Here is a 27055-nt window from a genome sequence, read left to right on the forward strand (position 1 = left end):
TATACAATTTCCTAAACTTAATGCAGTATCATCTCTGTGCCAGTAATTAACCCATAGAACATAATAGGTCTTGAAACAGCATTTTAAGCATTCATTACTGTTTCTATTAGTGCAACCCATTAATCAGCACAATTATATACTATAATAAATTAATCTAGATATTTGTGTACTTATTCTCAACAAGCAGCATTACATGGCAATTACCAAGACAGCATAGGACAGAGATTTCCAGTTGCTGATTGCAAAAATGTTAACATTTCAATCACAGCATTTTTTTTGAACCATGAAGTAAAAGCAACCTATATTAAAGGGACAGTAAATTCATAATTAAACTTTTTTGATTTCGATGCAATTTTAAACTCATTTCCAATTTACTTCTATCATCAAATTTGCTTTATTCTCTCGGTATTCTTTGTTGAAGACTAAACCTAGGTAGGCTGATAGGAGCTTAGTACTGTCTTTAATAGACTATGGCAGCAGTGTTTGTAACTATGTATAATGTTGGTATAAACAATGTTGCAAACACTGCTGCCAGATGACTAAAGACACGTGCACGCTCCTGAGCTCACCTAGGATTACTCTTTAACAAAATAGAGAATGAAGAAAATTGATAATAGAAGCAAATTGGAAAGTGGTTTAACATTTCAATCCATTCAATTTAAGTTTATTTTTTACTTTACTGTCACTTTAATATCAATATAGTTTGGAATCAGCTGCATATAATCAACTAGCAACAAATAAAGTTAATGACTTTGTCACACTGTTACTGTTTAAAGGCTTGTAATGAAAACAAACTTATTCTAAAGCAGACAAAATACACCAAAATACACCAATATAATTTGCTGTCACAGAAGCCAGAAAGGCATTAGGATCCCTTTAAAGGGACAGTAAACACTTTGAGATTTTGATATGAAATATTAAATTATGTGTAGTAAAAAATTATTTATTTTGCCTCCTTTTCCTGTAATTTAAGTGTGAAAATAAAGTTTTCCAATTCTGAGAACTGATAGAGCACTTGGCAAGCTTTACATGCATAACATTGACACTTTTCACTCCCCAATTGGCTTAAGAGATAAGATAATGACTGCAAAACAATGGATATTTGGCTATCATAATGATTATGACGGACTACTAGCCCAAATCTGTTCCACCAAATAATAAGTAGTGGATGAAGTTTGGCTCTTTAAAAACAATTGCAGAAAACAAGGATACAAGGTATTAAAAAATAAAACAGTATGTTAGTTTCTTGCAAAACAGCAGAATATAAAAATGATTTTAGGTGTTTACTGTACCTTTAAGTTAATCTCTTTTTTGTAACAACATTTCTTAAATATATTTATATATGCTACCAGAAAGTATCTCTGCAGGGGGCCAGTTTGTTATGTCTGCATCACTGACTCCTTGGGTTTTGGTATTTTCTGTCTGCTTCCCAAAATCATTAACCCATCTTTAAATGGCCACATGGATTAAATGCTGCTGCTTCGGCCTTGCTCAGTTATTGGAAAGAAGGGTAATCTGCCTTGTGAAGCAAAGCTTAGATCCAACATGCAAATTCCACAGTCACGCTATCTTTCCCCGGCCTAATTGAAACGGCATGATACCTCACAGCAGGGAAAAGAAGAGTAAACTGTAATCACATACAATTTTTCATACAACTTCATTTAATGAGCATCATGCCGTCACTGTCAAAAAGAAAAAAAATGAGGTTGTGGATTTTACCTGTCAACTGCATCTTGTGCCTGTGGCTTCTTGTTTATCTTAGCATATAGTTCTTGGACCAAGACGGACTCTGATGTCGGAATTTGGGTTTCTCGTTGGTAGCTAAGAGTCCCAGACATCCCAGGAGTTAGTGGTCGGTGGACTGGATGGTGAGGAGGGGGCTCTTTAAAATGGTTTACTCTGGCGTAATTTGGATCCATATCATCATCCTCCATATCAGCACTTGCGCTATAGTCAAATAAACCTTTTGTCTGCTTTTCCCTTAGTTCATAATGCTTGGCGTTAATTCTAAAGAAAATAAATAAACAGAAGTATACTTGAAGAAAATTATTTAGACAGAGAATAAACAGTATAAGGGAGAGACTTGTGGATAATTTTGAATTTGTGTTTAAAATATATATTTTTTTTACTATTCTGAAATAACTTTTTAAAAGGGTGATCTATAAGCCTTATGCTAAACCTCCTCGTAAGCACAGTTTGCTCATACAAGCTGACATATGATGTGTTAGAAAAAAAAATCATTAGAGTAACACATTATGCAGATGTGTCTAATTTTTATTCCCCAACAAGTTGTTAATATGTCTTAGTTGTAACTGTGAGAGGATACAGATGGGAATACTACAGGTGATCCATCTGCAGGTTGATGGAAGGGAATTCAAATTGTTACAACAAGGGTTAAACAAAAAGAAATATTCAACACATTAATTCTAAACTGATACAGGACTAAATTAAAATGCATGAGAAATATATGGAAACATAGGCCTAGATTTAGAGTTTGGCGTTAGCCGTGAAAACCAGCGTTAGAGGCTCCTAACGCTGGTTTTAGGCTACCGCCGGTATTTGGAGTCACTCAAAATAGGGTCTAACGCTCACTTTTCAGCCGCGACTTTTCCATACCGCAGATCCCCTTACGTCAATTGCGTATCCTATCTTTTCAATGGGATTTCTCTAACTCCGGTATTTAGAGTCGTTTCTGAAGTGAGCGTTAGACATCTAACGACAAAACTCCAGCCGCAGGAAAAAAGTCAGTAGTTAAGAGCTTTCTGGGCTAACGCCGGTTTATAAAGCTCTTAACTACTGTGCTCTAAAGTACACTAACACCCATAAACTACCTATGTACCCCTAAACCGAGGTCCCCCCACATCGCCGACACTCGAAAAAAAATTTTTAACCCCTAATCTGCCGACCGCCACCTACGTTATCCTTATGTACCCCTAATCTGCTGCCCCTAACACCGCCGACCCCTATATTATATTTATTAACCCCTAATCTGCCCCCCACAACGTCGCCTCCACCTGCCTACACTTATTAACCCCTAATCTGCCGACCGGACCTGAGCGCTACTATAATAAAGTTATTAACCCCTAACCCGCCTCACTAACCCTATCATAAATAGTATTAACCCCTAATCTGCCCTCCCTAACATCGCCGACACCTAACTTCAATTATTAACCCCTAATCTGCCGACCGAATCTCGCTGCTATTCTAATAAATGTATTAACCCCTAAAGCTAAGTCTAACCCTAATACTAACACCCCCCTAAGTTAAATATAAGTTAAATCTAACGAAATTAATTAACTCTTATTAAATAAATTATTCCTATTTAAAGCTAAATACTTACCTGTAAAATAAATCCTAATATAGCTACAATATAAATTATAATTATATTAGAGCTATTTTAGGATTTATATTTATTTTACAGGTAACTTTGTATTTATTTTAACCAGGTACAATAGCTATTAAATAGTTAAGAACTATTTAATAGCTAAAATAGTTAAAATAATTACAAATTTACCTGTAAAAGAAATCCTAACCTAAGTTACAAATAAACCTAACACTAGACTATCAATAAATTAATTAAATAAACTACCTACAATTACCTACAATTAACCTAACACTACACTATCAATAAATTAATTAAATACAATTGCTACAAATAAATACAATTAAATAAACTAGCTAAAGTACAAAAAATAAAAAAGAACTAAGTTACAAAAAATAAAAAAATATTTACAAACATAAGAAAAATATTACAAAAATTTTAAACTAATTACACCTACTCTAAGCCCCCTAATAAAATAACAAAGCCCCCCAAAATAAAAAAATGCCCTACCCTATTCTAAATTACTAAAGTTCAAAGCTCTTTTACCTTACCAGCCCTGAACAGGGCCCTTTGTGGGGCATGCCCCAAGAAATTCAGCTCTTTTGCCTGTAAAAAAAAACATACAATACCCCCCCCCAACATTACAACCCACCACCCACATACCCCTAATCTAACCCAAACCCCCCTTAAATAAACCTAACACTAAGCCCCTGCAGATCATCCTACCTTGTCTTCACCATACCAGGTTCACCGATCGGTCCAGAAGAGCTCCTCCGATGTCCTGATCCAAGCCCAAGCGGGGGGCTGAAGAGGTCCATGATCCGGCTGAAGTCTTCATCCAAGCGGGCCAGAAGAGGTCTTCCATCCGATTGAAGTCTTCATCCAAGCGGCATCCATCCGGAGCGAAGTGGCAGCATCCTGAAGACCTCCACCGCGGAACATCCATCCTGGCCGACGACTGAACGACGAATGACGGTTCCTTTAAATGACGTCACCCAAGATGGCGTCCCTCGAATTCCGATTGGCTGATAGGATTCTATCAGCCAATCGGAATTAAGGTAGGAATATTCTGATTGGCTGATGGAATCAGCCAATCAGAATCAAGTTCAATCCGATTGGCTGATCCAATCAGCCAATCAGATTGAGCTCGCATTCTATTGGCTGATCGGAACAGCCAATAGAATGCGAGCTCAATCTGATTGGCTGATCGGATCAGCCAATCGGATTGAACTTGATTCTGATTGGCTGATTCCATCAGCCAATCAGAATATTCCTACCTTAATTCCGATTGGCTGATAGAATCCTATCAGCCAATCGGAATTCGAGGGACGCCATCTTGGGTGACGTCATTTAAAGGAACCGTCATTCGTCGTTCAGTCGTCGGCCAGGATGGATGTTCCGCGGTGGAGGTCTTCAGGATGCTGCCACTTCGCTTCGGATGGATGCCGCTTGGATGAAGACTTCAATCGGATGGAAGACCTCTTCTGGCCCGCTTGGATGAAGACTTCAGCCGGATCATGGACCTCTTCAGCCCCCCGCTTGGGCTTGGATCAGGACATCGGAGGAGCTCTTCTGGACCGATCGGTGAACATGGTATGGTGAAGACAAGGTAGGATGATCTGCAGGGGCTTAGTGTTAGGTTTATTTAAGGGGGGTTTGGGTTAGATTAGGGGTATGTGGGTGGTGGGTTGTAATGTTGGGGGGGTATTGTATGTTTTTTTTTACAGGCAAAAGAGCTGAATTTCTTGGGGCATGCCCCACAAAGGGCCCTGTTCGGGGCTGGTAAGGTAAAAGAGCTTTGAACTTTAGTAATTTAGAATAGGGTAGGGCATTTTTTTATTTTGGGGGGCTTTGTTATTTTATTAGGGGGCTTAGAGTAGGTGTAATTAGTTTAAAATTTTTGTAATATTTTTCTTATGTTTGTAAATATTTTTTTATTTTTTGTAACTTAGTTCTTTTTTATTTTTTGTACTTTAGCTAGTTTATTTAATTGTATTTATTTGTAGCAATTGTATTTAATTAATTTATTGATAGTGTAGTGTTAGGTTAATTGTAGGTAATTGTAGGTAGTTTATTTAATTAATTTATTGATAGTCTAGTGTTAGGTTTATTTGTAACTTAGGTTAGGATTTCTTTTACAGGTAAATTTGTAATTATTTTAACTATTTTAGCTATTAAATAGTTCTTAACTATTTAATAGCTATTGTACCTGGTTAAAATAAATACAAAGTTACCTGTAAAATAAATATAAATCCTAAAATAGCTCTAATATAATTATAATTTATATTGTAGCTATATTAGGATTTATTTTACAGGTAAGTATTTAGCTTTAAATAGGAATAATTTATTTAATAAGAGTTAATTAATTTCGTTAGATTTAAATTATATTTAACTTAGGGGGGTGTTAGTATTAGGGTTAGACTTAGCTTTAGGGGTTAATACATTTATTAGAATAGCGGCGAGATTCGGTCGGCAGATTAGGGGTTAATAATTGAAGTTAGGTGTCGGCGATGTTAGGGAGGGCAGATTAGGGGTTAATACTATTTATGATAGGGTTAGTGAGGCGGGTTAGGGGTTAATAACTTTATTATAGTAGCGCTCAGGTCCGGTCGGCAGATTAGGGGTTAATAAGTGTAGGCAGGTGGAGGCGACGTTGTGGGGGGCAGATTAGGGGTTAATAAATATAATATAGGGGTCGGCGGTGTTAGGGGCAGCAGATTAGGGGTACATAGGGATAATGTAAGTAGCGGCGGTTTACGGAGCGGCAGATTAGGGGTTAATAATAATATGCAGGGGTCAGCGATAGCGGGGGCGGCATATTAGGGGTTAATAAGTGTAAGGTTAGGGGTGTTTAGACTCGGGGTACATGTTAGAGTGTTAAGTGCAGACGTAGGAAGGGTTACCGCATAGCAAACAATGGGGCTGCGTTAGGAGCTGAACGCGGCTTTTTTGCAGGTGTTTGGTTTTTTTTCAGCTCAAACAGCCCCATTGTTTCCTATGGGGGAATCGTGCACGAGCACGTTTTTGAGGCTGGCCGCGTCCGTAAGCAACTCTGGTATCGAGAGTTGAAGCTGCGTTAAAAATGCTCTACGCTCCTTTTTTGGAGCCTAACGCAGCCTTTATGTGGACTCTCGATACCAGAGTTATTTTTATGGTGCGGCCAGAAAAAAGCCGGCGTTAGTTTTTCGGGTCGTTACCGACAAAACTCCAAATCTAGGCCATAGAAAGCAAGCTTGGGGATTATTTATTCTTTAGGTGATTTTAATTCCATTAGAGGAGCCACTGCTTGAACCAGTAAACTTCGTCAAATTACATGTACATATATAATTGGAAAATCAGGTAAAACACATAAAAACTACACAACACAACCATTTCACATTCAATGGAGTTTCACAGGGGCTTTCAGAAATCTTTACAAAAGGCAAACAAAAACAATTATAAGATTTGTGCACTTAATGGTTCCCTATGATATTATAATCAATTTTTTTATCCACCCAAATACTTAATTGAAATCATGAATGAGCATTCTGTATTTTAGCCATACATAGGTTTCAAATCTTAAAAGGACAGTAAAGACAAACTTAAATGTTCATACTTCAGACAGAACATACAATATTTCTCTTCCTATCTGTCTAACAGTACCTTTAGTGTAGTCTTCTCTGGAGCATCCTCTGCCCCGTTACCACTTTCTGTTGAGGTACCGCAAGGCTCTGTCCTTGGTCCCCTTCTCTTCTCAAGCTACTCATCATCTTTAGGTTCCTTAATAAACTCCCATGGGTTTCAATATAATTTGTATGCCGATGACACCCAAATCTGCCTCTCTGCACCAGACCTATATTCTTCCTTTCAAACCCGTGTCACTGTCTTTCTCATACCTTACCTTGGATGTCCTCTCACTACCTTAAGCTACATCTCTCCAAAACTGAGCTCCTTATTTTCCCCGTTTTAAAAATCTCCACCCCCAACTTCTCTATAACTGTCGATAACTCCATCATTACCCCTACCCAACATGCTCAATGTCTTGGGGTCACACTTGACTCAGATATTTCTTTCACTCCTCACATTCAGTCCTTGGCTAAAGCCTGCCGCTTTCACCTTAAAACCATCTCTAAAATTAGACATTTTCTTTCACAAGACACAACTAAGATTCAAATCCACTCTCTCATCCTTTCCCGCCTCGATTACTGCAACTCCATCCTCTCTGGTCTCCCTAGCTGTCGCCTAGCTCCTTTACAATCGATAATGAATGCCTCTGCCAGGCTCACCTTCCTTACACATCGCTCTTCATCTGCGGAACCTCTCAGCAAATCTCATGCTGACATACAAAGCCCTCAACTGCACTGCTCCCCCCTACATCTCAGACCTTGTCTCCAGATACTTTCCCTCCCGACCCCTTTGCTCTGCCCACAATCTCCTACTCTCCTCCTCTCTTGTTACCTCCTCACACTCCCGTTTACAGGACTTCTCCAGACTGGCTCCCATCTTGTGGAACTCTCTGCCTTGCTCCACAAGACTCTCCCCTAGTTATGAAAGCTTCAAGTGCTCCCTAAGGACTGTACTATTCAGGGATGCATACAACCTACACTAACCTTTCCTAACTCCACTGCTATCCCCTTGAACCCCTTAGCATGTAAGCCTATGAGCCCAGCTGTTTGTAGATCACCAGCATAAGAGCTGATTACAACAGTGCAACTCTCGGCAGAGACCTCTACCCATTTGACCCCCTATAAATGTTACCTTGTATACCGCCTATATGTATACAAATACTTGATAATAATAATAATATTTAAAAACTTTATCACTTACTTCTAAATTTGCTTTGTTCACTTGGTATCCCTTTGTTTGAAGAGTAAAGTTAGATAGGCTGATAGGAGTTTAGGAGCGTACTTGTGTCTTCAGCAGTTTATGGTATCAATATTTGCAACTATCTATAACATTGTTAAAAACATTGGTGCAAACACTGCTGCCAAATGACAAAAGACACGTGCACGCTCCTGAGCTCACCTAGGAGTACTCTTTAAAAGGACAATTACGGGTCAGAGTTTGGAGCCGCATGGAGAAGGCTGTGTGAACCTGGAGCTCTGTGTCACTGTGCACTAGAATGGTGCTTTTTACTCATACACAAGCACAAAATTGGGACCAAAAGTAGCCAGATAGACCTAGCAACATCTCAGGAGGCCAGACAGCAATGAACGGAACTTCGCTCTAACAAGGGTAGCAGCACAAAAGATTTGGAGTGAGGCTTGGCAATCCGCCATCTTGAAATGAGGCCGCAGCTACCTATACTATATCCGCAGCGCGCAGAGCCTATGGGCCTGTTCCGGAGCTAACAGATAAGACCCGAGGAAACGGAGGGGTATTGCCACAGAGACACAAGGCACTGGGTAAGCGCTTGTATGACACCCAAATGGATCAAAACACGGTGGGAACGAAGGTGTAAGGGAACGTTATACCCCGCCATATATACTCACTGCCTATCACACTTTATACGGGTTTATATGGAGAGTTAACACCCATCTCCAGGGGCTCATCATTACCAAGACGTTGGAGGAAACTTTCCTGTACAATTAAGAAAATCAAGGGCCTTTTATAATGGAGCCCCCAGGACATGCTAAGAATGAGGGCATCCCCATCATAGTGGAGATTGGGAGATTGAGGCCTAGTACACCTACATGGCTGTTCCAGCAGCTCAGTTAGAATTGGAAGCCCACAATCCTTTTCCCTGAAACAAAAAAGAGCATTGCAGACAGCATTAGACCCACACAAAGGGATCACCTGTACCTCCTCAACTTGAAATATTTGGAGCCCTAAAACCTGACTTTTGTTAAGCATATTCCGGGTGGCGGTAAATACCTCTCAGAGACACTATTGTGGTATATTTTGTTATTCCCGATCTGTACCCTGCAATTGCTCCTATCACGCTTGAATATCCAATACTGTATTCAGCGGAGATGTCGGTCAGGAGACAGAATAAGCTGCCCACGTCGAGCAAACACACATAACTTAATATATTTTTTAAATCCAACAAAGGTGACAAGATGGCGGACGCTAATAATCTCTCAATGGAAGATGATCAAAACTATCACGGCCATTAATGATCTAACCCCAGCTACTAAAGCTGACTTGCAACTCCTTGTTTCTAAGCAGGACATTGCTGCAAACTTTGAAGAGCTCTGGGAGAAGTTTGACACCCTTCAGAGCACAGTAACCAACAGTTTGGAAAGCATCAAGCAAGACATCACGGACCTAGGGTTCAGGGTGGCATCCCTAGAGGATACTGAAACTTCAACGTCAGAAGAGGTGCAACCTTAGGCTGAAGGGTATCCCCGAATCAATCACCAACACAGACCTGGAGAGCTACTTGATTAGATTGTTCTTTATTATCACAGATACTACAGGGGATAATATGTATCCTATTGAGAGAGCACATCGAGCACTGAGAGCAAGGTCCAAGGGGGATGCTCCCCCAAGGGACGTGATTGTGAGGATGATATATATATATATATATATATCAAGATTTATGTGTGAAAACTCTGCAAAAAGATGGACCCTGCGACCCCTCACATCTCTCATCCGAAAGAACCAGATCAGCTACAGATGGGGATTCCCGTTTGCCCTACACATTCATCATGATAACAAAGTATTCACCATTAAAGAAGCTGCAGATACACCAGAAATCTGTAAATATCTCCGACTGGACCCCCCTCTATTCCCTTCGGAGTCCGCTGTAGCAAAAGGGCACCAAATGGCGACAACAACAGGTCAACCCCAGAGGCAAAAGTGGACAACAGTTTCAGCTAACAAGAAGCAGAAAACCTGAACTTTGATCCCACAAGTTCCCTTTTGATGGGGCATGAGGAATTTTGTATCTGATACAGACCTTCTTGTTATGCCTCAGGACTCTTACACTCTGGAGGGCCTATCGCAGGAGGCTGACACCTCTACCAAGATGTTGATAAGTATTACTGTATATCTGTTGCCATTGTGGTTATAAATGTATGATTTTGGGTTTTGTGCACTCTTTACATGTTTAATATACACCCCTATCCCCCTGACAGCAACTCAGATAGGCCTATATGGCTGTCCCTTTTATGGAAGGCTTTGCAGTTTTATGTCCACGTTAGGTGAGCTTCAACAAGGGTCACAAAGAACAGGTATTAACTAAGCAACCATTAATGATTATATGAGAAAATGATTTCATCTATAGCGCTTTTCGCTTGATAGCCCTTACTGATATTACCGCAAGTTATAGAGACCTGCCAGCCCCAATTATACTTGAACTCAAGAAGAAGACACACCTACTCAGGTTTCACTCATTAATGATAACTATGCACAGTGGCACGTAGCGCATTTAGATGCCCCGCAAATTTTCCTATTTTTTATGTTTTTCCACCATATGTTCTTAGAATATGTAGGCAACCTACACAAAGTTGTTATTTCCTTTTTTTTATTTTCTACTATGTTTGCAATTTAATTTGTATAGTTTATTTAGTTTGGTTTTACCCATGCTGTAAAAATGTTCTAATTTATTAGTCATTAATTTATTCTATCTGTTCCGATCTTTCAAATGTGTCATGCCTATTGAGGAGAAGATTCAACAGCTACATCACTTTCTGGCAATGACTCACAGATGAAGACTGGTGGAAAAAAGCGATCAGTCCGGATGTAGATAAAACGTAACTTTTATTCAATACATAGGTATAAAAACTTCAGAGCCAAGGTCCATATCCAAAGGAGTTGTGTGTCAGATTGGCTTACGCGTTTCGGCGTGAGCCGTAATCATAGCCTGTGACTCACAGACCCTAACTTGACAGGTTTTAGGCAGAAATACGGTAGGACTTATGTGACTTTTCCTGACATTACCCTTTATATACATATATACCCATACACAGCACAGTAAATGGATTCCTGGTCAATTCATTTAATTGTGCACAATGTTAGGGGCCTCAACTCCGATATAAAGTGCAGGACTGCACTCACACAGTATAAATCCCTGAGGGCAAATGTGATTTTCCTTCAGGAGACGCACACAACCGATTCCAAAAAAGAGCGGTTTCAATTTTGATTCACTCTTCCCTCTCCTTTACACATATAGAGACGATTGAGGACAAAGAAGGCAGATTCTTAATAGTAAGGGGCCAAATCTATGGTACTAAAGTTTTATTCTGCAACATTTACACTCCTAATGAAAAACAAGATACGTTTTTCAAACAAGTCTCACATCTGCTGACGGGATGGTCCCAATTTAGGATCGTCCTGGTGGGAGATTTTAATATCGATTTAGCAGCACACTCTGGGAGACAATTTCATTCTTTGGCACGTAAACAGAACCATTTGCATAAGATGTCCAAAGCCATCAAAGAATGCCTGCTCACACACGCACTAATAGACTCCTGGGCGACTTTATATAGAGACACTACCGATACCACATACTTTTCAGCAGCTCACAAAGCGTACACGAAATTAGACTATGTCTATGTCAGTCAGACTCTGCAGCCCACTCTAGCTACATCCGATATTCATTCTTGTGTATGTTCAGATCACTCAATAGTCCAGCTACAGCTAGGTAGCCTCCAAAATACTGAACTAATTAAATCTTGGACGTACGATCCAACATGCCTAAAAGTCCCCTCTGTCAAAACTAATATAATTCAACAAATGGCAAACTATTGGGATGTTAACACAGGGTCCACTACTAACCTTATTCCTACATGGGCGGCCCATAAAACTTTTCTGAGGGGCCTACTAATAAAAGAAAAATCGGTCTATCTTAAAAAATTAAATACACATAGAAAATCTTTACAAGTAGACATTGACGCTCTAGAAAAACAACACAAACTCACACAATCCGGTGCCATTTTGAAGAAACTTCAAGAGAAACGCACATCATTAGCTAGTATTCTAAACGACCAAGCAATTAGAGCTGTATTTAGACGTAAGACAAACTATTACATATACTCCAACAAACTGGATAGATACATGGCGAATAAGATCCGAGAAAGACAGACTATCAGCAATTCCCGAGATTCAACAACCGGACGGAACTTTAACTAGTCACCCACAGCAAATTGTGGATTGTTTTTGCCCAATACTATAGCACCTTATATAATGGAACTATTGTTACCCATTCAGCACAGACCAAATTCTTAATGACCAATTTTTTTAGAAAAAGCTACCCTATCCGTAATATCAGAAGCAGATAGGGAAGGCCTAAATAAAGAAGTAACAGTTACCAAGATTCAGCAGGCAATAAAAGATTTAAAGCCAGGCAAAATGGTCTCCCTGGAGAATATAACAAATTATTTAAAAATTCATTAGTTCCCCATTTAGTGAGGTTTTCCAACTATGTTATGCAGGAATACGAGATTCCTCAAGATCTGTTAAGTGCGTGGATTGTAGTGATACCCAAACCTGGGAAAAATCAGAAATGGTGTACCAGTTACAGATCAATATCCCTCATAAATCAGGACCTAAAGATTTTCACCAAAATAATGGCAAATAGACTAAAACACATTCTACTGGGTATCATACATCCAGACCAGGTCGAATTTGTGATGGGTAGAGAGGCACCTGAAAATATCAGATGTATGATAACAATTATAGCTCATATAGCTTGGATGCGAAGAAGGCATTTGACAGAATCGACTGGACATACATGTTTGCGGGACTAGATACAATGGGCTCCAGGGGACCTTTTGTGGATGCTCTGCAGAGTATTTATTTGACACCCACTGCAGTGGTCAGAGCCATGGTCTATCAATCCCAGCGTTTATTAAAAATGGTACAAGACAGGGCTGCCCACTATCCCCTTTATTTTTGCTATCTGTATGGAACCCTTAGCGGCTTGCATCAGGAAGTCCCCTGGTATAACTGGTCTAATGATAAAAGAAAATGACTATAAGATCTCCCTATTCGCAGATGATGTACTGTTGACATTAACTAAACCCCTGACATCACTCACAAACCTTTACTATATCCTTCACCAATTTTCTACCATATCAGGCTACAAGATAAATCTGGACAAAAGTGAAGCTATGGCGATAGCACTGCCAGAACACACAATAAAATTGATAGAAATAAACTTTACCTTTTCTTGGGTCAAGTCCCATATTAAATATTTAGGCATTAACATAACAGACCACTATACAGATTTACACAATAGAAATGATCTCCCCTTATACAAAGAATTACACAGAGATATAAACAAATGGAGACATTTCCACTTCTCCTGGTATGGTAGAATGTCCGCTATAAAAATTAATATCCTCCCAAGACTCCTATACTTATTCCGAACAGTACTCATACCGATTCCAAGAGCCAATCTAAAATTATCTATTTCATAAATGGTAAAAAGCAGTTGAGAATCCCCATCATACACTTACCAAGCATAGACAACTAGGGGGAGTCGGAGTTCCTAACATCTTAGATTATTACAATGCTAGGTAGGCCCAGACTATGTTGTTAGGATCTGTAAGAAAGGACATATTTGGACCAAATTGGAGTCGGACCTTGGAGAATGTGCCTCGCCAGAGGATTTCATTTTGGATAAGTCCCTATTTCAACACAAAAGCCAAAATTACCCACAGACCCCTAGCTTTTCAGTTCATCACTGGCGCATCTTAACCAAAAAAATATTTCCAGAATTTTCCATTAAGATGCCGCTTAAATATCTTATCCCAGCAGATTACTGTGGTCAATTAGATAAATGGGAAAATAAGGGCCCGTACCGGGTGGGAGACTTCCTGGCTCATGGCAGGGCACTATCTTTCACTCAAGCACAAACCACTCAATGACACCAATCCCCTTGAAGTGGTACTTATACATTCAACTTAATTCGGCCCTAGGCAAATTTACACCTAATATAGCTAGGCAAATTAGTACACCTTTAGAAAAATTATGTAGCAGTAGCACTAGACCGAAAAAGACAATATCACAAATATATATAGTGCTACAAACCCTGCCTAATGACACTAAATCTTCTGTTATGCTTAAGTGGGAGATGGACACCGATAGGGTGTTGGACATACAGGAGTGGTGTGATTTACTACACTCGCACTCGGCCTATAGGGGGCTCATCAACGCTCACCTTAGGGAAAATAGCATTAAAACCATCTTTAGATGGTATTTAACTCCAATAAAAACCTATCATTACGGGGAAGGAAGGAGCAAAAAATGTTACAGAGGGTGTGATGCAGAAGGTACCTATGTGCATATGTGGTGGGAGTGCCCTGGAGTTGCTCAAATATGGGTTAATTTATCATTATACCTCAGCACACTACTAGAAGAGCAAATAAAATTAACTATGTCACAAGGGCTCCTCAACGTTCCACTACCGAACTTTCACAAACACATTAATACCTTTGTAAAAATACTCTGTACGGTTATGAGAACTAGCATTGCCAAATACTGGAAGGAAAGATCTCCGACATGGCGAGAAATAACAGACAAATTTAGAATGACATATTCCCTGCATGAGACAGCAGCAATAACATTAGGGACGACATATTTGTTTCAGGAGGTATGGTTTTATTGGATGATGCACCAATCGGTAGTTAGTTCGTCTTTTCTGGATGTCAGGGGTCAGGGCTCCCTGCTTCCAATATATAGAGAATAGGATATCACACCACACAGGGATACTTAGAGTTAGTAGACGGAATTTGCCTTCTATACCAGCACCCTGTGGCTGTTTCTCTCTCCTCAAGGGTGAAATACGACTCAGCATAATATTGCATAGACATAACAATCTATTTAACTTGACCAAAGGTTTATTGTTGTTTAATTTTTACCTTGTTTGTTATTATAAAACTATATAAGGATTATACATTGCAGCGGTTTATTATTTCACAGCATAGTGTACCAGTGGCTCCGTATTAGCTGATGGAACGAAGTCAGATAATGGGTAATTATTTATAATGGTTTTTGATTGACTTTGAGGATAACCCATTCAATCAATGGACATTTACCAGCAAAATGCTCTAGCTTATAAAGCTGATAACAGACTTCAAGAAGCCTATAATACTGGTCAATCTATGCAGCAACCTTATGTATACAGAATGTACTTTGCATAATGTTTATTATTTCAATAAAAAATATTTTAACATAAAAGGACAATTACATTGAGATTTTTAATATAAAATGTTTAGTTATGCATAGTAATGCAAATTTGTAAAATACATTCATTATTTATTTGGCCTCTATTTTCATGTATTTTAGCACGGTAAATTAAGGGATAACAAGGCTAACCCGGCTACATATATTTCATTTATTGGCATTAGCTTATAGCAACTGCAAAAACATAATTTATGTAAGAACTTACCTGATAAATTAATTTCTTTCATAATGGCAAGAGTCCATGAGCTAGTGACGTATTGGATATGCAATCCTACCAGGAGGGGCAAAGTTTCCCAAACCTCAAAATGCCTATAAATACACCCCTCACCACACCCACAATTCAGTTTTAACGAATAGCCAAGTAGTGGGGTGATAAAGAAAGGAGTAAAAAGCATCAACAAAGGAATTTGGAAATAATTGTGCTTTATACAAAAAAATCATGACCACCAAAAAAAGGGTGGGCATCATGGGCTCTTGCCAATATGAAAGAAATTAATTTATCAGGTAAGTTCTTACATAAAACATAATTTATGTAAGAACTTACCTGATAAATTCATTTCTTTCATATTAACAAGAGTCCATGAGCTAGTGACGTATGGGATATACATTCCTACCAGGAGGGGCAAAGTTTCCCAAACCTTAAAATGCCTATAAATACACCCCTCACCACACCCACAAATCAGTTTAACGAATAGCCAAGAAGTGGGGTGATAAGAAAAAAAGTGCGAAGCATATAAAATAAGGAATTGGAATAATTGTGCTTTATACAAAAAAATCATAACCACCACAAAAAAGGGTGGGCCTCATGGACTCTTGTTAATATGAAAGAAATGAATTTATCAGGTAAGTTCTTACATAAATTATGTTTTCTTTCATGTAATTAACAAGAGTCCATGAGCTAGTGACGTATGGGATAATGACTACCCAAGATGTGGATCTTTCCACACAAGAGTCACTAGAGAGGGAGGGATAAAATAAAGACAGCCAATTCCTGCTGAAAATAATCCACACCCAAAATAAAGTTTAACAAAAAACATAAGCAGAAGATTCAAACTGAAACCGCTGCCTGAAGAACTTTTCTACCAAAAACTGCTTCAGAAGAAGAAAATACATCAAAATGGTAGAATTTAGTAAAAGTATGCAAAGAGGACCAAGTTGCTGCTTTGCAGATCTGGTCAACCGAAGCTTCATTCCTAAACGCCCAGGAAGTAGAAACTGACCTAGTAGAATGAGCTGTAATTCTTTGAGGCGGAATTTTACCCGACTCAACATAGGCAAGATGAATTAAAGATTTCAACCAAGATGCCAAAGAAATGGCAGAAGCTTTCTGGCCTTTCCTAGAACCGGAAAAGATAACAAATAGACTAGAAGTCTTACGGAAAGATTTCGTAGCTTCAACATAATATTTCAAAGCTCTAACAACATCCAAAGAATGCAATGATTTCTCCTTAGAATTCTTAGGATTAGGACATAATGAAGGAACCACAATTTCTCTACTAATGTTGTTGGAATTCACAACTTTAGGTAAAAATTCAAAAGAAGTTCGCAACACCGCCTTATCCTGATGAAAAATCAGAAAAGGAGACTCACACGAAAGAGCAGATAATTCAGAAACTCTTCTAGCAGAAGAGATGGCCAAAAGGAACAAAACTTTCCAAGAAAGTAATTTAATGTCCAATGAATGCATAGGTTCAAACGGAGGAGCTTGAAGAGCTCCCAAAACCAAATTCAAACTCCATGGAGGAGAAATTGACTTAATGACAGGTTTTATACGAACCAAAGCTTGTACAAAACAATGAATATCAGGAAGAATAGCAATCTTTCTGTGAAAAAGAACAGAAAGAGCGGAGATTTGTCCTTTCAAAGAACTCGCGGACAAACCCTTATCTAAACCATCCTGAAGAAACTGTAAAATTCTCGGTATTCTAAAAGAATGCCAAGAAAAATGATGAGAAAGACACCAAGAAATATAAGTCTTCCAGACTCTATAATATATCTCTCGAGATACAGATTTACGAGCCTGTAACATAGTATTAATCACGGAGTCAGAGAAACCTCTATGACCAAGAATCAAGCGTTCAATCTCCATACCTTTAAATTTAAGGATTTCAGATCCGGATGGAAAAAAGGACCTTGAGACAGAAGGTCTGGTCTTAACGGAAGAGTCCATGGTTGGCAAGATGCCATCCGGACAAGATCCGCATACCAAAACCTGTGAGGCCATGCCGGAGCTATTAGCAGAACAAACGAGCATTCCCTCAGAATCTTGGAGATTACTCTTGGAAGAAGAACTAGAGGCGGAAAGATATAGGCAGGATGATACTTCCAAGGAAGTGATAATGCATCCACTGCCTCCGCCTGAGGATCCCGGGATCTGGACAGATACCTGGGAAGTTTCTTGTTTAGATGAGAGGCCATCAGATCTATCTCTGGGAGCCCCCACATTTGAACAATCTGAAGAAATACCTCTGGGTGAAGAGACCATTCGCCCGGATGCAACGTTTGGCGACTGAGATAATCCGCTTCCCAATTGTCTACACCTGGGATATGAACCGCAGAGATTAGACAGGAGCTGGATTCCGCCCAAACCAAAATTCGAGATACTTCTTTCATAGCCAGAGGACTGTGAGTCCCTCCTTGATGATTGATGTATGCCACAGTTGTGACATTGTCTGTCTGAAAACAAATGAACGATTCTCTCTTCAGAAGAGGCCAAAACTGAAGAGCTCTGAAAACTGCACGGAGTTCCAAGATATTGATCGGTAATCTCACCTCCTGAGATTCCCAAACTCCTTGTGCCGTCAGAGATCCCCACACAGCTCCCCAACCTGTGAGACTTGCATCTGTTGAAATTACAGTCCAGGTCGGAAGAACAAAAGAAGCCCCCTGAATTAAACGATGGTGATCTGTCCACCACGTTAGAGAGTGCCGAACAATCGGTTTTAAAGATATTAATTGATATATCTTCGTGTAATCCCTGCACCATTGGTTCAGCATACAGAGCTGAAGAGATCGCATGTGAAAACGAGCAAAGGGGATCGCGTCCGATGCAGCAGTCATAAGACCTAGAATTTCCATGCATAAGGCTACCGAAGGGAATGATTGAGACTGAAGGTTTCGACAGGCTGTAATCAATTTTAGACGTCTCTTGTCTGTTAAAGACAAAGTCATGGACACTGAATCTATCTGGAAACCCAGAAAGGTTACCCTTGTTTGAGGAATCAAAGAACTTTTTGGTAAATTGATCCTCCAACCATGATCTTGAAGAAACAACACAAGTCGATTCGTATGAGACTCTGCTAAATGTAAAGACGGAGCAAGTACCAAGATATCGTCCAAATAAGGAAATACCACAATACCCTGTTCTCTGATTACAGACAGAAGGGCACCGAGAATCTTTGTGAAAATTCTTGGAGCTGTAGCAAGGCCAAACGGTAGAGCCACAAATTGGTAATGCTTGTCTAGAAAAGAGAATCTCAGGAACTGATAATGATCTGGATGAATCGGAATATGCAGATATGCATCCTGTAAATCTATTGTGGACATATAATTCCCTTGCTGAACAAAAGGCAATATAGTCCTTACAGTTACCATCTTGAACGTTGGTATCCTTACATAATGATTCAATAATTTTAGATCCAGAACTGGTCTGAAGGAATTCTCCTTCTTTGGTACAATGAAGAGATTTGAATAAAACCCCATCCCCTGTTCCGGAACTGGAACTGGCATAATTACTCCAGCCAACTCTAGATCTGAAACACAATTCAGAAATGCTTGAGCTTTCACTGGATTTACTGGGACATGGGAAAGAAAAAATCTCTTTGCAGGAGGTCTCATCTTGAAACCAATTCTGTACCCTTCTGAAACAATGTTCTGAATCCAAAGATTGTGAACAGAATTGATCCAAATTTCTTTGAAAAAACGTAACCTGCCCCCTACCGGCTGAACTGGAATGAGGGCCGTACCTTCATGTGAACTTAGAAGCAGGCTTTGCCTTTCTAGCAGGCTTGGATTTATTCCAGACTGGAGATGGTTTCCAAACTGAAACTGCTCCTGAGGACGAAGGATCAGGCTTTTGTTCTTTGTTGAAACGAAAGGAACGAAAACGATTGTTAGCCCTGTTTTTACCTTTAGACTTTTTATCCTGTGGTAAAAAAGTTCCTTTCCCACCAGTAACAGTTGAAATAATAGAATCCAACTGAGAACCAAATAATTTGTTTCCCTGGAAAGAAATGGAAAGTAGAGTTGATTTAGAAGCCATATCAGCATTCCAAGTCTTAAGCCATAAAGCTCTTCTGGCTAAGATAGCCAGAGACATAAATCTAACATCAACTCTAATAATATCAAAAATGGCATCACAGATGAAATTATTAGCATGCTGGAGAAGAATAATAATATCATGAGAATCACGATTTGTTACTTGTTGCGCTAGAGTTTCCAACCAAAAAGTTGAAGCTGCAGCAACATCAGCCAATGATATAGCAGGTCTAAGAAGATTACCTGAACATAGATAAGCTTTTCTTAGAAAAGATTCAATTTTTCTATCTAAAGGATCCTTAAACGAGGTACCATCTGATGTAGGAATGGTAGTACGTTTAGCAAGGGTAGAAATAGCCCCATCAACTTTAGGGATTTTGTCCCAAAATTCTAATCTGTCAGGCGGAACAGGATATAATTGCTTAAAACGTTTAGAAGGAGTAAATGAATTACCCAATCTATCCCATTCCTTAGCAATTACTGCAGAAATAGCATTAGGAACAGGAAAGACTTCTGGAATAACCGCAGGAGCTTTAAAAACCTTATCCAAACGTATAGAATTAGTATCAAGAGGACTAGAATCCTCTATTTCTAAAGCAATTAGTACTTCTTTAAGTAAAGAGCGAATAAATTCCATCTTAAATAAATATGAAGATTTATCAGCATCAATCTCTGAGACAGAATCCTCTGAACCAGAAGAGTCCAAAGAATCAGAATGATGGTGTTCATTTAAAAATTCATCTGTAGAGAGAGAAGATTTAAAAGACTTTACGTTTACTAGAAGGAGAAATAACAGACAAAGCCTTCTTTATGGATTCAGAAACAAAATCTCTTATGTTATCAGGAACATTCTGCACCTTAGATGTTGAGGGAACTGCAACAGGCAATGGTACATCACTAAAGGAAATATTATCTGCATTAACAAGTTTGTCATGACATTTAATACAAACAACAGCTGGAGGAATAGCTACCAAAAGTTTACAGCAGATACACTTAGCTTTGGTAGATCCAGCAGGCAGAGGTTTTCCTGTAGTATCTTCTGGCTCAGATGCAACGTGAGACATCTTGCAATATGTAAGAGAAAAAACAACATATAAAGCAAAATAGATCAAATTCCTTATAAGACAGTTTCAGGAATGGGAAAAAAATGCCAAACATCAAGCTTCTAGCAACCAGAAGCAAATGAAAAATGAGACTGAAATAATGTGGAGACAAAAGCGACGCCCATATTTTTTGGCGCCAAATAAGACGCCCACATTATTTGGTGCCTAAATGCTTTTGGCGCCAAAAATGACGCCACATCCGGAACGCCGACATTTTTGGCGCAAAATAACGTCAAAAAATGACGCAACTTCCGGCGACACGTATGACGCCGGAAACGGAAATGAATTTTTGCGCCAAAAAAGTCCGCGCCAAGAATGACGCAATAAAATGAAGAATTTTCAGCACCCGCGAGCCTAACAGCCCACAGGGAAAAAAGTCAAATTTTTGAGGTAAGAAAAATATGATAATTAAAGCATAATCCCAAATATGAAACTGACTGTCTGGAAATAAGGAAAGTTGAACATTCTGAGTCAAGGCAAATAAATGTTTGAATACATATATTTAGAACTTTATAAATAAAGTGCCCAACCATAGCTTAGAGTGTCACAGAAAATAAGACTTACTTACCCCAGGACACTCATCTACATGTTTGTAGAAAGCCAAACCAGTACTGAAACGAGAATCAGTAGAGGAAATGGTAAATATAAGAGTATATCGTCGATCTGAAAAAGGGAGGTAAGAGATGAATCTCTACGACCGATAACAGAGAACCTTATGAAATAGACCCCGTAGAAGGAGATCACTGCATTCAATAGGCAATACTCTCCTCACATCCCTCTGACATTCACTGCACGCTGAGAGGAAAACCGGGCTCCAACTTGCTGCGGAGCGCATATCAACGTAGAATCTAGCACAAACTTACTTCACCACCTCCCTTGGAGGCAAAGTTTGTAAAACTGATTTGTGGGTGTGGTGAGGGGTGTATTTATAGGCATTTTAAGGTTTGGGAAACTTTGCCCCTCCTGGTAGGAATGTATATCCCATACGTCACTAGCTCATGGACTCTTGTTAATTACATGAAAGAAATTATATTTTCTTTCATGTAATTGGCAAGAGTCCATGAGCTAGTGACGTATGGGATATCAATATCCAAGATGTGGAACTCCACGCAAAAGTCACTAGAGAGGGAGGGATAAAAATTAACAACAGCCAAATGCTGAAAAAATAATCCACAACCCAAAATATAAGTTATTCTCATGAAAAAAATAGAAAAACTTAAAACATCAGCAGAAGAATCAAACTGAAACAGCTGCCTGAAGAATTTTTCTACAAAAAACTGCTTCAGAAGAAGCAAATACATCAAAACGGTAGAATTTAGTAAATGTATGCAAAGAGGACCAAGTCGCTGCTTTGCAAATCTGTTCAACTGAAGCTTCATTCTTAAAAGCCCACAAAGTGGAGACTGATCTAGTAGAATGAGCTGTAATTCTCTGAGGCGGGGCTTGACCCGACTCCAAATAAGCTTGATGAATCAAAAGCTTTAACCAAGAGGCCAAGGAAATTGCAGAGGCCTTCTGACATTTCCTAGGACCAGAAAATATAACAAATAGACTAAAAGTCTTCCTGAAATCTTTAGTAGCTTCAACATAATATTTCAAAGCTCTCACCACATCCAAAGAATGTAAGGATCTTTCCAAAGAATTCTTAGGATTAGGACACAAGGAAGGAACAACAATTTCTCTACTAATGTTGTTAGAATTCACAACCTTAGGTAAAAATTCAATGAAGTCCGCAAAACCGCCTTCTCCTGATGAAAAATCAGAAAAGGAGATTCACAAGAAAGAGCAGATAGCTCAGAAACTCTTCTAGCAGAAGAGGTAGCCAAAAGGAACAACACTTTCCAAGAAAGTAGTTTAATATCCAAAGAATGCATAGGCTCAAAAGGAGGAGCCTGTAACGCCTTCAAAACCAAATTAAGACTCCAAGGAGGAGAAATTGGTTTAATGACAGGCTTAATACAAACCAAAGCCTGTACAAAACAGTGAATATCAGGAAGATTAGCAATCTTTCTGTGAAATAAAACAGAAAGAACAGAGATTTGTCCCTTCAAGGAACTTGCAGACAAACCCCTATCCAAACCATCCTGGAGAAACTGTAAAATTCTAGGAATTCTAAAAGAATGCCAAGAGAATTTATGAGAAGAGCACCATGAAATGTAAGTCTTCCAGACTAGATAATAAATCTTCCTAGAGACAGATTTACGAGCTTGTAACATAGTATTAATTACTGAGTCAGAGAAACCTCTATGACTTAGTACTAAGCGTTCAATTTTCATACCTTCAAATTTGAGATCCTGATGGAAAAACGAACCTTGAGACAGTAGGTCCGGCCTTAACGGAAGTGGCCAAGGTTAGCAACTGGACATTCGAAAAAGATCCGCATACCAAAACCTGTGGGGCCATGCTGGAGCCACCAGCAACCCAAATGATTGTTCCATGATGATCTTGGTGATCACTCTTGGAATAAGAACTAGAGGCGGGAAGATATAAGCAGGTTGATAACACCAAGGAAGTGTCAGTGCATCTATTGCATCCGCCTGAGAATCCCTGGACCTGGACAGGTATCTGGGAAGTTTCTTGTTTAGATGAGAAGCCATCAGATCTATTTCTGGAAGACCCCACATCTGAACAATCTGAGAAAACACATCCGGATGGAGAGACCACTCCCCTGGATGTAAAGTCTGACGGCTGAGATAATCCGCCTCCCAATTGTCTATACCTGGTATATGAACCACAGAAATTAGACAGGAGCTGGATTCCGCCCAAACAAGTATCCGAGATACTTCTTTCATAACTTGGGGACTGTGAATCCCACCCTGATGATTGACATATGCCACCGTTGTGATATTGTCTGTCTGAAAACAAATGAACGGTTCTCTCTTCAACAGAGGCAAAAACTGAAGAGCTCTGAGAATTTCACAGAGTTCTAAAATATTGATGGGTAATCTCGCCTCTTGAGAATTGCACACCCCTTGTGCTGTTAGAGATCCCCAGACAGCTCCCCAACCTGAAAGACTCGCATCTGTTGTGATCACAGTCCAGGTTGGCCAAACAAAAGAGGCCCCTTGAACTAAACGCTGGTGATTTAACCACCACGTCAGAAAGTGTCGAACAATGGGATTTAAGGATATTAATTGTGATATCTTTGTATAATACCGGCACTATTGTTTCAGCATGCAAAGCTGTAGAGGTCTCATGTGAAAACAAGCAAAAGGATTCGAGTCCGATGCTGCAGTCATGAGGCCTAAAACTTCCATGCACATAGCCACTGAAGGGAATGACTGAGACTGTAGGTGCTGACATGCTGCAACCAATTTCAAACGTCTCTTGTCTGTTAGAGACAGAGTCATGGACACTGAATCTATCTGGAAACCTAAATAGGTGACCCTTGTCTGAGGAATCAAAAAACGGTTTTGGTAAATTGATCCTCCAACCATGTTTTCGAAGAAACAACACTAATTGATTTGTGTGAGATTCTGCAGAACGTAAAGATTGAGCTAGTACCAAGATATCATCCAAATAAGGAAACACCGCAATACCCTGTTCTCTGATTACAGAGAGTAGGGCACCTAGAACCTTTGAAAAGATTATTGGAGCTGTTGCTAGGCCAAATGGAAGAGCAACAAATTGGTAATGCTTGTCTAGAAAAGAGAATCTCAAGAACTGATAATGTTCTGGATGAATCGGAATATGAAGGTATGCATCCTGCAAGTCTATTGTAGACATATAATGTCCTTGCTGAACAAAAGGCAGAATAGTCCTTATAGTCACCATCTTCAAAGTTGGTACTCTTACATAACGATTCAAAATTTTCAGATCCAGAACTGGTCTGAATGAATTTTCTTTCTTTGGGACAATGAATAGATTTGAATAAAACCCCAGACCTTGTTCCTGAAAAGGAACCGGCATGATTACCCCTGAAACCTCCAGGTCTGAAACACACTTCAGGAAAGCCTCGGCTTTTACTGGATTCACTGGGATGCGTGAGAGAAAATATCTTCCCACAGGAGGTCTTACTCTGAATCCTATTCGGTACCCCTGAGAGACAATGCTCTGAATCCATTGATTTTGGACAGAATTTGCCCAAACATCCTTGAAAACCCTTAATCTGCCCCCTACCAGCTGAGCTGGAATGAGGGCCGCACCTTCATGCGGACTTAAGGGCTGACTTTGGTTTCTTAAAAGGCTTGGATTTATTCCAATTTGAGGAAGGCTTCCAATTGAAAACAGATTTCTTGGGGGAAGGATTAGGTTTTTGTTCCTTATTTTGACGAAAGGAACGAAAATGATTAGAAGCCTTAGATTTACCCTTAGGTTTTTTATCCTGAGGCAAAAAAAACTCCCTTCCCCCAGTAACAGTTGAAATAATAGAATCCAACTGAGAACCAAATAAATTATTTCCTTGGAAAGAAAGAGATAGTAATCTAGACTTAGATGTCATATCAGCATTCCAAGATTTAAGCCACAAAGCTCTTCCAGCTAAAATAGCTAAAGACATGGATCTAACATCAATTTTGATATCAAAAATAGCATCACAAATAAAATGATTAGCATGTTGCAGTAAACGAACAATGCTATATAAGTCAGAATCCAATTCTTGTTGCACTAAATTCTCCAACCAGAAAGTTGAAGCAGCTGCAACATCAGCCAAAGAAATTGCAGGCCTAAGAAGATGACCTGAATATAAATAGGCTTTCCTTAGATAAGATTCAAGCTTCCTATCTAAAGGATCTTTAAAGGAAGTACTATCTTCCATAGGAATAGTGGTTCGTTTAGCAAGAGTAGAAATAGTAGATCTTTTCCCAAAACTCTATTGAAATTTCTGGTAAAGGATAAAAATTGTTAAACCTTGCAGAAGGATTAAAAGGAGTACCCGGCTTATTCCATTCCTTAGAAATCATATCAGAAATAGCATCAGGAATAGGAAAATCCTCTGGAGTAACCACAGGAGGTTTAAAAACAGAATTTAAACTTTTACTGGTTTTAATATCAAGAGGCCTAGCTTCCTCAATATCCAAAGAAATTAACACTTCTTTTAACAAAGAACACATATACTCCATTTTAAATAAATAAGTAGATTTGTCAGTGTCAATCTCTGAGGAATTATCTTCTGAATCAGATAGATCCTCATCAGAGGTGGATAATTCATTATGTTGTCTGTCATTTGAAATTTCATCAACTTTATGAGATGTTTTAAAAGACTTCTTACGCTTATTAGAAGGTGGAAATGCAGACAAAGCCTTCTGAATAGAATCAGTAACAAATTCTTTAAAATTCATAGGTATATCATGTACATTAGAAGTTGAAGGAACTGCAACCGGCAATGTACTATTACTGATGGACACACTATCTGCATGTAAAAGTTTATCATGACAACTAATACAAATGACATTAGGAGATATCATCTCCACAATTTTACAACAAATGCACTTATCTTTGGTAGAACCGATGTCAGGCAGCAAAGTTCCAACAGATACTTCTGAGGCAGGATCAGATTGAGACATTTTGCAAAATGTAAAAGAAAAAACAACATATAAAGCAAAATTATCAATTTCCTTATATGACAGTTTCGGGAATGGGGAAAATGCAAATAGCATAGCCCTATGACATAGAAAAAGGCAAGAGGCAAAAACAATGGGGCAATAAATAATGAAAAAAAGTTTGGCGGCAAGTATGATGCACAACGTAACTGGAAAAAAAATTTCCGCCAACCATGTCCGGAAATGACACACTCGCGTCACTAACGACGCAACCCTGTGTGAAACCTCTGCGTCAATTACGACGCCGGAAATGATGAACTTGCGTCAACAGACGTACCTTTCGCGCCAAAAAATTCTCGCGCCAAGAATAACGCAATAAAGTCTAGCATTTGGCGCACCTGAGAGCCTAAGTCAGCCCGCAATTTGAAACAAAGTAGTCAATTGAAAAAAAGACTAAACCCCAGGTAAGAAAAATATTTCTTAATATTAGCTTTCCCCAAATATGAAACTGACAATCTGCAAAAGGAAATACATGAACCTGACTCATGGCAAATATAAGTACAATACATATATTTAGAACTTTATATAAATGCATGAAGTGCCAAACCATAGCTGAGAGTGTCTTAAGAAATAAAAACATACTTACCAAAAAGACACCCATCCACATATAGCAGATAGCCAAACCAGTACTGAAACAGTTATCAGTAGAGGTAATGGAATATGAGAGTATATTGTCGATCTGAAAAGGGAGGTAGGAGATGAATCTCTACGACCGATAACAG

General features: G+C 39.1%; 1 protein-coding gene across 3 annotated transcripts in view; it reads right to left on the bottom strand.

Moving 5' to 3' along the window:
* The window catches only part of PARD3B (par-3 family cell polarity regulator beta), a 1914565-nt gene that overhangs the window by 482922 nt on the left and 1404588 nt on the right, over window positions 1-27055 (bottom strand). For all 3 annotated transcript variants that reach the window (XM_053698659.1, XM_053698658.1, XM_053698660.1), the window contains exon 20: window positions 1720-2007. In XM_053698659.1, the coding sequence (XP_053554634.1) occupies window positions 1720-2007 (288 nt within the window). The remainder of the gene's footprint in view (window positions 1-1719; window positions 2008-27055) is intronic.

Source organism: Bombina bombina, chromosome 1 (genome assembly GCF_027579735.1).
Source record: "Bombina bombina isolate aBomBom1 chromosome 1, aBomBom1.pri, whole genome shotgun sequence".
NCBI lineage: Eukaryota > Metazoa > Chordata > Amphibia > Anura > Bombinatoridae > Bombina > Bombina bombina.